This window comes from Carcharodon carcharias, chromosome 5 (assembly GCF_017639515.1).
Source record: "Carcharodon carcharias isolate sCarCar2 chromosome 5, sCarCar2.pri, whole genome shotgun sequence".
NCBI classification, from domain to species: Eukaryota; Metazoa; Chordata; class Chondrichthyes; order Lamniformes; family Lamnidae; genus Carcharodon; species Carcharodon carcharias.
Window position 1 is genome coordinate 108,470,915 of NC_054471.1, and position 12,572 is coordinate 108,483,486.

The window sequence follows — 12,572 nt, forward strand, 5'->3', positions numbered from 1 at the left end:
GAAGAGTGAGGAGAAGCATAAAATAAAGGGTATGATTCTAAAGGGGGTGCAGAAGCAGAGGGACTGGGTGTGTGTGTGCACAAATCGTTGAAGGTGGCAGAGCTGGTTGAGAAAGTGGTTAATAAGGTATATGGAATCCTGGACTTTATAAAAAGAAACAAAATAGAAAAGCATGGAAGTTATGATGAACCTTTATAAAACAGTGGAGCATTATGTCCAATTCTGGGCACCGCACTTTTAGCAAGGATGTGAAGGCTTTAGAGAGAGTGCAGAAAAAATTTCCGAGAATAGTTCTGAGGGTAAAAGACTTAGGTTTTAGGAAGGTAGATTGGTGACCCTGGGGTTATTCTCCTACAGAGTAGAGAAGGTTGAGAGGAGATTCAATAGAGGTGTTCCAAACCATGAGGTGTCTGGACAGAGGAGACGAGGAGAAGCTGTTTCCATTGGCAGAACGATCGAGAACCAGAGGCCACTGATTTAAGGTAGTTGGAAAAAGAACTAGCAATGACATGAGGAGAATCTTTATGCAGTGAGTGGTCAGGAAATGGAATGATTTCCTGAGAATGTGATGGAGGCAGATTTAATTATGGCTTTCAGACAGAAATTGGATCATTAGCTGTAGAGAAAACATTTGCCGAACTATAGGGCAAGGGCATGGAAGTGGGACTAGCTAAGTAGTTCTTACGGAGAGGTGACAGGGATACAATGGATCAAATGGCCTTCTTCTGTGGTGTTACCATTCAATGATAACATATGCTGTGTCAGTTGAAATTGCTTAGTAGTTAGCACATTTTCCAATTTTCTCAGAACCGGCAGCATTTCAGTCAAAGCTGGATGAAATGGCCAGAGCATGGGGTTTATGTAGAATGGGGCTCATTCAGTACAGCAGCTTCTTAAAGAAGACTTTTTTTGAATCATTCAACAGCACAAAGGAATGTGTAATCAAACGCCTAGGCCTGAGTTTCATGAAAGATTCCTGTCACAATGGCAAACTGTAGAGCTATTATTGGCTCAAGGCTAAGAAAGATTATGCATTTAGCTGCTGTCTCTATGTACTCTGAGGTATATTAATGCATCCTGTGGCCGGGCTGCGAAGTAAATTGCTTTTGAGCAATATGTGCACTGATTCTATGGACTTCTGCTGTATTAACAGACTGCTCAGCTGACAAGTGCTAATAGGTAGGTCACTTTTTTAAAACACGAGTTGTTATGTGGTTTGAATTGGGTATTTTTTCTTTTAAAACAAGCTAGTGGCATTGGTACAAAGAAGAATTAAGCTGGCAGTAAAGTAGCTTCCTCAGGAAGACTCCTTTTTTCATTTTCTTTCCTTACACTCTGCTTTGATCCATCACAGGTGGAGGAGGCTTTGGGGGTGGTATATCATTCGTAATGACATCTGTCTCCCCAATTCAATTATAGTAAAATTGAGTTATTCTTTTTACAGAGAGCATGTTGAACAAGAAAGTGGGTTTTTCTCTAGTTGTAGAAAATGAGAATTTCAAAGGGTAAGCTAAAGTGATAATGGCACATTATGTACTCAAACTTTGAGGGGAGAATAAACAAGCTGGGGATTGTTGCACTGGAGAAAAAGGAATGTTCCTGTTTTTTAAAAAATTACTGTGCTCGCTGAGCACTGTGGCAAAGGAACTCTTCCCATTTTGGACAAAGTGTGTCAACATCAGCCATTGCAGAGACAGATGCAGAGTAAAGCTCCCTGAACTCTGCCTCAGCAACCTACCTTAGAAAAAATGTCTGCACTGCAGGAAAGCAACATTTTTTTTCTCATCATGTGACCTTTGAGTGAGATTGCCATTTAATACTGAATAGGGTAATATTTATATGATAAGCCCATGCTACCAGGAACGGGAATGGACCAGTCCAAGCTCACATTGGACTCTTGGAGCCAACAGCGAAGACTCTCATCTGATCAGTCTGGGCTTAATTGAGCCCAGGTCATAGAGGTGAAATGCCACTGAGTTTCTAGCCTATCATAGCATTCATTTCCTCTTCATTTTTTAAGCTTTCAAGAGCTTTAGGTAAACTAACTGCTAATAAGTTGTTTTAACAAGAGATGTAGACTTCAGCGCAGAAGAGTGAATACACAGTGTTGCCTTAAATACTTCACATGGGAGGTGATGAATGGGCTGTGATTGTTAGGGAGACTGTAGAAGTAGATCTTGTCATCAAACTCATGAGGCAAGTGAACAGATTTTTTTGGTGCAAAAGTAGTACTCAAATAGCATAAGGGAGTATAATATGGCATTTTTTGACATTTGACACCAATCATGACGTTTTACATGAGTCCATTTAAGACTTAATGCATTTTGATTGAAGGTATAAGACAGTGGCTTGGCATGACAAATGTTTGCCTGATGGCATTTTCTTGCTGTAGCTGAGTGGCCGAAATATATCTAGATAACTCACAAAATGGAATAATAAATGTGTTTTTCACAAGGAACATTTGGGATTAAAAATAAGTTTCTGCCGCACACCAATTCTCCAGGCATTGCCACAAAGATACTGTGGTACAGCTGGAGTTACTGAGCCATGTGATATGATTTGTTGATATCTATGTCTCCTTGGATTACTGCATAGCAGGAAATTTAAAAAGCAAGAGGACAACAGATTGGAAATTGCTTATTTTGCTAAACTGGACAGTGGATTTTCTTCTACAAGAAGCAGTTGTTCATTGAGTTTAACGTGATCTGTACAGCAACACAATAACCAGTGCTTTGGAGGAACATCTTGAGGGATTCCTCTCTCTCCCTCGATATATCTCTTCCCCAGTTCACTCTTCCACAGCCAGCTGACTAAGCAGTGGGATTAGATTGCCAGCTAGCTTGCCTGTCAATGTAAATGAGGCCTGTCCATGAAATTGAGTGGATCTTTCATATACGTCATCAGGTAAATGAAGTGAATAACACACCAATGCCCACCCAATATACAATCCACGTGAAAATTGTTTCTGGGATATTTGTTTCTAGTTTAGTGTGATGGCCTGGTGGAAAACTGACAAAACTTGCCAAACTGAGGGTGGTGACAGTTGCTGTTGAGCACCTGGAAATATCAGTACTTTTGGCTGAGTTGAACAATGAACCACTTGCACTAATAAGTCACCCAGTAATATGTTTTTCTCATGTTGTTTCTCTTGAATCAGAAGTTGCTATGTTTAAAACAATAGCTCTATTATCAACATGTGATAGTAAAAGGATTACAGCAAGTGTGCAATTTACAGGAAGTGTGAGTTACATGCAAAACTTATAAATATTACTCATCAGCCTGTCATGATGTTGCATCTGGGGAGCTAAGCCTAGTTATACTCTTCAAGTTGAGCAGGATGAAAGGGTGGAGGTTGGCAATTGGGGAAGGTTGTACAGGTATAATTCAGTTCCATTTTAAAGTCATCTGTCCCAATTTTTATATTTCCATCATAGGAAGGTTCTTATGGGCGTAAGAACTTATGTGAAATTATCATGCTCTAATTACATCCTCCCACCGGTGATAGTGCTGCAGTGCCTTTACTGCTGAGAGGGTGTAATTATAGTCTGACATTGTAGGTTATGTTATAAATGTAGACATAAGGATTGATGATGTAAAAAGTTGGCTGGAGGTATGTGAAGATGTGGAATTTTGTGCATATATTTATATGTAGTTTACCCACAAATTGAGCTAATGACTAATGTATTCCATTTCCTGTTTTTTTAAAAAACCCTTTTCTGTTCCTTTCACATTTGTACGAATTTCATATTTAAGAGTAACTATATGCTATTTTCACATTGTGTGTAACCTGTAGTATAATTGATTAGACTTCATACTTGGGGCTTATTTTATATTTGGAATAAATATTGTAATGCACCACACCCTGCTTTTTAAAGGTGATTTTGGAATTATGAATTCAATTAAGTAATCAATATCAATTTATACTGCACTAAAATGTTGCCTGCCCTTGAATGTGAAATAGCATTGACACAATATTCGTGAGGATTTGGCTTTTCCATACCCATTGGCATTGCTGAAGCAAACTGCTGAGGAAGAGGACCAATGAAAGAGAAAAGTAAAGCCTAGATGTTAGTAGCATGTGTTTCTGTTACCTTTGTTCACATATTCATTTGATAATTCACTGCAACTATAAAGCATTTAATGGGATCTACATTTTCCTTAAACATAATACCTTTTTTCTTAAGCAGTACCTTAAAATAGTGTACATATGTGAAATGAAAAAAATATGTAGCAGACTTATGCAGTCTTTGTCAATGTGTTACAATAATGAAAACATTACACAAGAAGGGATATGACATAAACTGTACGCTCTCCATTAGTGATGGAGTTGTGAAAGTGTATATATATCAGAAGATTGCAGTTGGGAGGTTATATTAGTGTGCTGACAATACAAGCTTTGAAACATTAATATCAAACTGGAGGGTTCACACTGTCTCAGCAAATGACGAATGCAAATATTCTGAAAGTGTTAGTTTAAAGTTGAATGTAAAGATCTAGTGTGTTCAGTCATTCAGTAAGACTTTATTAAATTAATGAAGTATTTGGCAGGTTTGTTGTAAATATTTTTTAAGTCAAATAATAATATTGCAGTTCAGTATGGAGATGGCATAGCAAAAGGAAATGCTGAATTCCACTAAGGTAAAATCAGAAAACTGCAGATGCTGGAAATCTAAAACAAAAATAAAAATACCTGGAAAAACTCAGCAGGTCTGGCAGCATTTGCGGAGAGGAACACAGTTAACGTTTCGAGTCCGCATGACTCTTCAACAGAACTGTGTTCCTCTCCGCCGATGCTGCCAGATCTGCTGAGTTTTTCCAGGTATTTTTATTTTTGTGTCGATTTCCACTGTTCTTCAGTGAATATCTACTTCTGATTTTTAAAAAATTCCTTGCACTGATATTTGGCCATTTATGGTGATTTGTATATTTTATACATTTGAACTATTTATTTATGAAAACTGAAACTTTTTCATTTTACTAGAGACCTGGGTTCAAATCCCACCATGGCAGATGGTGGAATTTGAGTTCAAAAAATAATGTGGAATTAAAAGGCTAATGATGGCCATGAAACCATTGTTGATTTTTGTAAAAACCCAGCTGGTTCACTAATGTCCTTGAGGGAAGGAAATCGGTTGTCCTTACCTGGTCTGGCCTACATGTGACTCCAGACCCACAGCAATGTGGTTGACTCTTAAATGCCCTCTGAAATGGCCTAGCAAACCAGTCAGTTATATCATGATTGCTAGAAAGTCTATAAGGAATATGGACTGCAGTGGTTCAAGAAGGCAGTTCACCAACACCTTGAGGGCAATTAGAGGTGGGCAATAAATGCTCGCCTAGCCAACAGCACCAATATCCCATGAACGAATAAAAAAAAATTATTGTCATTGAATTGTAGTCTATATAAGTCTTAATTCAGTTTCCAACGTTCTATGAAATGCTAGTTATTTTTCTTAGTTTAAATTCTTGAACAGATTTTGGTATCCAATGCAGTTGCACTAATTGCAGCTTTATTTGCTTGTTTTTGCCCCTGTAGATCCTTAACCAAAGTCCATCTCTGAAACTTACTGAAGCATCTGTCGTGTAGACCATCTTTGCTTTGAGCTGCTGGCCCACCGAAGGTATTGATGGCAATAAGTGACATGCAGTATGAAGAAGTGAGCACAGACGTAAGAGGGGCACAGGATGCACAGCTCTGACTGCAAGTTTTATTGATCCATCTAGCTGCTGTTCAAATAATTTGAATTTGAAGATGATGCACTGAATTCAATTTTTTTTTATCAAACTGTTGCAACAATTAAAGCTAGCTTTCTTTTGTAAATGGAATTCGTTCCAACCTGGGTATATTGTTAATACTTCACAAAATTGACCATAATGTAATGAAGCGGACTTGGTCACCTTTAATTAAGAATGGTTGCTTGTTCCCTGAATGGATATGAGTGACAAAAAGCTAGTACACGAAGAACAACTTCATTCCAGTGGTGCTTCAGGATTCTCCACAGAGTCTGCTGGAAGTATGCAGTCTGATGATTTCTTTGCTAGAAAATACAAAGTCATTAATGGTAACATGGGACCTCCCATTGCTTCTGGTACGCCTTGCAAATCTGACAATAGCAGTCAGGTTAATGGAACACCTGCCATGCCAAAGATGGGTGTGAGGGCAAGAATCTCTGAATGGCCACCAAAGAAAGAATTTCTAAAAGAGGGAGCAAATAGTAACCTAATGACATGGGATAGTAGGTCATTAGCCAGTTATGATAGTGTATCCATGATGAGAGCTAGTCAAAATGGACAGAATGACCAAAGCATTGAAGGTCTGTCTGAGGAAAACCCAGATATTACTGAAGATTTGGATTTTTCAGATGCAAGATATGTTTTCGGAGACCTCTTCACCAGATCCCCACAGAGGGGACTTCACCCAATAAGACAGAGGAGCAACAGTGATGTTACTATCAGTGATATAGATTCTGAAGATGTTCTTGATCAGAATGCAGTAAATCCAAATACAGGTGCTGCTCTTCATCGTGAATATGGAAGCACTTCTTCAATTGATCGCCAGGGAATAACTAGTGACAGTTTCTTTGCCATGCTTAGAGGGTACAGAAGTGAAAGTGAGGACCAGAGGAGCCCTGGCCCACTTGGGCTTAGTGATCTGTTGCGCTGTGATTCTGGAATGTCGCCCAGCTTACAAGCAGCAACTCAGATTTCTCGAGCTGAATTTGTCAGAATTTCTGGATTTGATTATGTGGATAGCCCACTTTTTTTTTGCAAAGATAGAGACAAGTCATTCAAACGGAGGTTGAAACCTGAAACAATAGAGGCATCTCTTTTTAGAAAATTGAGAACTGCAAAAAGTGAACATGAGGCTTTAAAGTTCTCTTTCGAGCAGGAAGAGAGCAGACTGGAGAAAAGCAACCAATTATGGATGTGCCATAAATGTTTTGCACACTATGATGTCCAGAGCATTTTGTTTAATGTAAATGAAGCGATGGCAAATAGGGCTAATGTAGGGCAAAGAAAAAACACAACCACTGGTGCTTCTGCAGCTTCGCAGCATCCAATCCCAGGAGGCTATCCTGCAAACTGTGAGTCTCCAACAGGCAGCAAAGAGGAACTAAATTCAAAGGAGAATTTGGATTCTGATGAGGGAGATGGGAAAAGCAATAACTTGACCTTGGCATGCCCGTATTTCAGGAATGAGATTGGAGGGGAAGGGGAGAGACGCATTGCACTTTCCAGGGCTAACTCCTGTTCATTTACCTGCAGTGAAAGTTGCTCCTTTGAGTCCTCACTCAGTTCTCATTGCACTAATGCAGGTGTGTCAGTATTAGAGGTACCAAGAGAGAACCAAGCAATCCATCGAGAGAAAGTGAAGCGATATATCATAGAACACATTGATCTTGGAGCATACTATTATCGAAAATACTTTTATGGGAAAGGTAAGCTGGGTGTTTTAAGTAAGTCTTGATCTTCAGTTTTATATTAGTCGATATTTTTGTGGTATTTCTCAGCAGAAGGTTCAAATTCACATCCTGCAGCTGTGATTGTTTGTTCCACTTTTTACTACTTCTGTCTTGGCTCTAATGTCTTCCACTCTGTCTTTCTGACTTGGAGACTCTATCTTGTTACTCTGACTCTTTCACTCTGTATGTTTATAGTCCATGTTCTCTGCTTCTCTTTGTGTGTTTGTATATTTCTTTGGTCTTCAGTGTATGTCTTCAAAGAGCGCTATCTTAAAGTTAGAGCCAGGTTATTCAGTAGCGAAATCAGGAAGCAGTTTTTCACACAAAGGCTATTGGAAGTCTGAAACCCTCTTTCACCTCTCCCTAAAGATTATGGATGCTAGGAGCCATTTGAAACTTTCAAGACAGATTGATAAATTTCTGTTTGGTGAGTTGGTCAATGATTATGGAGCAAAGGTAGGTAACTGCATTGAGGTACAGATCAACCATGACCTGATTGGCAGAATTCAAGGAAATAAATGGACTACTCCTTTTTTGTCTGAAAAATTGAATGAATGATAAAGACTCTTGTGTCAGATTGAAAATAGATTTTCTAACAAAAAAATTGCAAAAGATAAAATAGCAATGCCAATCCCTGGGAATGAATAGCTGATTAAAAAATGTTTCAGAGCTAATTGGAAGTAGAGCAGTGGGCCTGGTATGGAATTGCTCACTAATTTGAAAACGCTTTTGAAATAGGGTTAGAAATATCTGGCAGAGCAGATTGCTTGCTATTGTAGAATCCACCCCATTTTCAGCCCATTGATTTAACTAGGATGTACAAGTAAGCAGGCCATCTACTCTACTAGATTAAAGGTGGTGAATGTGAAAATTACAATTAATAATTTTGGGGGGAAAGAAATGAAGGATGAAAATTTTTCGGTAAATATATGTTGAGTGATTCAATGAAATGATGACAAAAGAAATGTTTACCCCTTTTTAGATATGGTAACTCGGAAGTTTTATACAAATGGGAGTGTTATGCCAGGTAACCTTTGAGGGACAATTCGCCATCACTGGGAGCAGTCTAGGTTCTGACACTTGAGAGGGGTTAGGGTCTAGAAGTATCTTGAAAGAAGGACTTGCGTTATAAAAATCCTTTTCACAGCCACATGGCATTCAAAAGCACCTTACAGTCAATTAAGTACTTTTAAAATGTAATCACTGGCAGCCTAGGTAATTTGTGCACAGCAAGACCCTGCAAACAACAATGAGATAATGACCAAGTAACATGTTTAAGTGATGTGGGCTGAGAGATAAATATTGGACCAGGAATCCAAAGAGAATTGCCTGCTCTTCCAATAGAATCTTTCAAATTCACCTGAGAGGGTAGATGGGGCCTCTATTTAACACGTCATCCAAACGATAGCCCCTCTGAAAGTGAAACACTCCCTCAGTACTACACTAAAAGCGTCAGCCTAAATTTTGTGCTCAAGCCTCTGGGGGTGGGCTTCACATTCACAACCTACTGAAGTGGTAGTGCTGCTAATGATCCACACTCTTACGGGGCACCCTAGGATCTTGGAGTCATTGGGAAAGGGTCCGTAGTTCAGGGAACAATATGGCTTGCAGGGAGCTTTTGTGATGTATTGAGAAAGGTACAACATCCGGGAACCGTTCTCTGATCAATGAGAAACTGGTCTACAAGGTTTTATGAGCATAAAAAGGTACTCCTACAACTTATTAACGGACATGATGAAATTAAAAAAAAAAGGATCCAGCTGGATTGGGAGAGGAGTTTAAGTGGGGGAATGTGATGTAGGAGAGACAGAGTGTCTAGCAGAATTGGGGTGGGTGGAGCAGAAATTGCTTGGATTTTAAAATTTTCAGCAGAATTGGACCTAAGCAGCTTTACCCTCTTTCAGATCCTAACTCCCTATCATAGTCATGCCTGTCCGCCCTCTCCAACCCATCTGCAAACCCTGTTTACACATAGCCCTTTCAGCTGTGTTGCTCCATTCTCAGCCTGTTCAGGTTTTAAGGTTTATTATAAAGAAACTAAGCATGATTGAATTTGTGAACTTAAACTATGTTTATTAACAAATTTCTTACACAAACAAAAAATACAATGTTCAAAAATTGTTATTGTAAAAATGTCATTTTAAAAGCGTTTTTGTTTCAGACTTGAGGTATTTTTTCAAAAAGTATTGAATGATGTCACTGGTTTTTCAACAATTTGTGAGATTGAAGGATTGACAGTTTTCCCATTATAAAATGTTCACATAAGATTTTTTTTCACTTATGGTGTCCTTTGAATGTTCAAAAATAAAAATGTGATAACAGGAGGTGAGGTTAATATACAGAAGGTTAACATTGTAATTAATATTGTTAATCTTTAAATGTAGGTACGTTATATAAAGATAGATCTATACATTGAATGTAGAGGGTTCAGAGTGAACATGAAAAAAATTATGAACAACGAAGGGTATGAGAAGAGACAGCTAACATAAATAGGAATCCAAAAGTCATCTTTAGGAATAAAAATAATAAAATGGTGGAAAGAGAAGTAGGACAGATTGGGGACCAAAAAAGAGATCTACATATGGAGATAGAGGGCATGGCTGAGGTACTAAATGAGTACTTTGTATCTGTCTTGAGGAAGAAGATGCTGCCAAAGTCATTGTGAAAGAGGGGGCAACTAAGACACCAGATGGGCTATAAATTGATAAAGGAGGCATTAGAAAGGCTGGCTACACTTAAAGTTGATAAGTCACCAGGACTGAATGAGATGCATCCAAGGGTACTAAGGGAGGAAGTTGCAGAGGTACTGGACTGGCCATAATTTTCCAATCCTTCTCAGATACCAGGGTAGTGCCAAAGAACTGGAGATTTGCATATGTTACACCCTTGTTCAAAAAAGGATGTAAGGATAAACCCAGCAACTGCAGGCTTCTTAGTTTAACCTCGGTGGTGGAAAAGCTTTTAGAAATAATAATCAGGGAAAAAGTTAACAGTCGTTTAGACAAGGTAGGATTAATCAAGGAAAGTCAACACTGATTTGTTAAAGGCAAATCATATTTAATTTGAATGAGATTTTTGATGAGGTAGCAGAGCAGGTTGATGAGGGTAATGCAGTTGATGTGGTTTATGCAGATTTCCAAAAGGCGTTTGATAATCTGCTGCATAATAGGCTTGTCAGCAAAGTTGAAGCTCAGGGAATAAAAGGGGCAGTGGCAGCACACATACGAAGTTGGCTGAGTGACAGGAAACAGAGTAGTAGTGAACAGTTGTTTTTTTGGACTGGAGGAACATATACAGTGGGTTTCTGCAGGGTTGTGAACTAGCGTTACTGCTTTTTTGATCTACAACAATGACTTGGACTTTAGTTACAGGGCACAATTTCATCATTTGCAGAAGATACAAAACTTGGAAGTATTATGAGCCACACAGAGGATAGTGATCACCTTCAAAAGGCAGGCTGATGAAGTGCGCAGGCATGTGGCAGGTGAAATTTAATGCAGACAAGTGTGAAGCGATTCATTTTGCTAGGAAGAATGAGGAGAGGCAATTTTTTAATTTGTTCATGGGAATTGAATATCCCAGACAAGACCAACACTCATTGCCCATCCTTAATTGCCCTTGAAAGGCAGTGGTGAGCTGCCTTCTTAGCACTTCTTAGGCCTTGTTATGTAGACACCCCCACAGTGCTGTTAGGGAAGGGAATTCCAGAATCTTGTCCCACGACAGTGAAGGAATGGCGATGTAGTGCCAAGTCAGGATGGTGTGTGGCTTGGAGGGAAACTTGCAAGTGGTGGTGTTCCCATGCTACAGCTTCCCTTATCCTTCCACGTGATAGAGGTTGCGTGTTTGGAAGGTGCTGTAGAAGGAGTTTTGGCAAGTTGCTGTAGTGTGTTATGGACAAGAAGAGGGGTTTAATTTAAACAGCTCTGATTTCTCCTCTCACCACCTTCTGTAAACAGAAAGGTGTTTTTGATTTTTGCTTTCCCCCTTTTATAAGTGGTGGCTATTTTATCAGCCTCTCAATTTTGATGTGATCCAATTCTCTCTTAATAACCCCACAGCAAACTTGAGATAGGGTGAACTAAACAGGTTAGTTTATTTTAAATAGACTCAAAACACGGGAGGGGATGTCGCTACATAGTCCTTGGTACACTCATACAATAAAAGAGGGATAAGGAGAAAAACGAGGTACAGGGCAAAGACCACAGAGAAAATAAGAATGATTGTTTCACATGAGTCCAGAGATCAGAATCAAAGTCTAATGGTGTATTCTTTCACAGAATCAGCAGGGGGAAGACTGATGCTGGATTTTTCCAGTAGAGATGACTTCCCCGATAGGATAGGTACATAGAGATGATTTAGTCTTGTAGGCACTGGTACAAAAGGGGTGGTGGTGGGGATCATGTGACATGACTCCCACTTCTTTACCTTGATTTGGACAAAGGATGTAAATTCCTGGTCTGGATTTTTGATATGGTTAATGTTTCAACCATTAATAAATTCAACAGAGATTTCCTGGTCCTTTCACCTTGCGGACGGGTCGTCTCTGTTAGCCAGGAGTCTGGCCTTAGAAATGTAAATGGTCTTTGTACAACTCCTTGGGATTTGATCTCTGCAGTCACAGGGGCATTAGCACCTCTTCAGAAATAATGAGATTTCTGCTGTTTCGTAGCCACAATATTTATATGGTTGGGCCAGTTAAGTTTCTGGTCAATTTTAACCCCAGGATGGTGATGGTGAGGGATTCAGCAATTCTCAGATTGTTTCAGTATATAAAATAAAGGGTGAATTTCTAAAGGGGTGCAGGAACAGAAAAGACCTAGGGTTTTATGTGCACAAATCATTGAAGCTCTCAGGGCAACTTGAGAAATTGGCTAATAAGGCTTCTGAGATCCTGAGTTTTATAAATAGAAGCATGGGGCAGAATTTTGTGCTTGACGTGCGGGAGGGCAGGGCCCCGCATATCAGCATGTAAAATGCAGCACGGTGACGTTGGGCAAGTGTCCCAACGTCACCGCAAGCCATCGCGATATTTCGTTGGGCGGGTGCTATGAAGCTCGACGCACGCCCTCTATTAATTAACAGACTAGTTAAAGCCCTTAACTCGGC

General features: G+C 39.4%; 1 protein-coding gene across 2 annotated transcripts in view; it reads left to right on the top strand.

Moving 5' to 3' along the window:
* The window catches only part of LOC121277854 (signal-induced proliferation-associated 1-like protein 2), a 647,580-nt gene that overhangs the window by 184,965 nt on the left and 450,043 nt on the right, over positions 1–12,572 (top strand). For both annotated transcript variants that reach the window (XM_041187562.1, XM_041187563.1), the window contains exon 3: positions 5,537–7,439. In XM_041187562.1, the coding sequence (XP_041043496.1) occupies positions 5,930–7,439 (1,510 nt within the window). In that variant the 5' untranslated portion in view covers positions 5,537–5,929. The remainder of the gene's footprint in view (positions 1–5,536; positions 7,440–12,572) is intronic.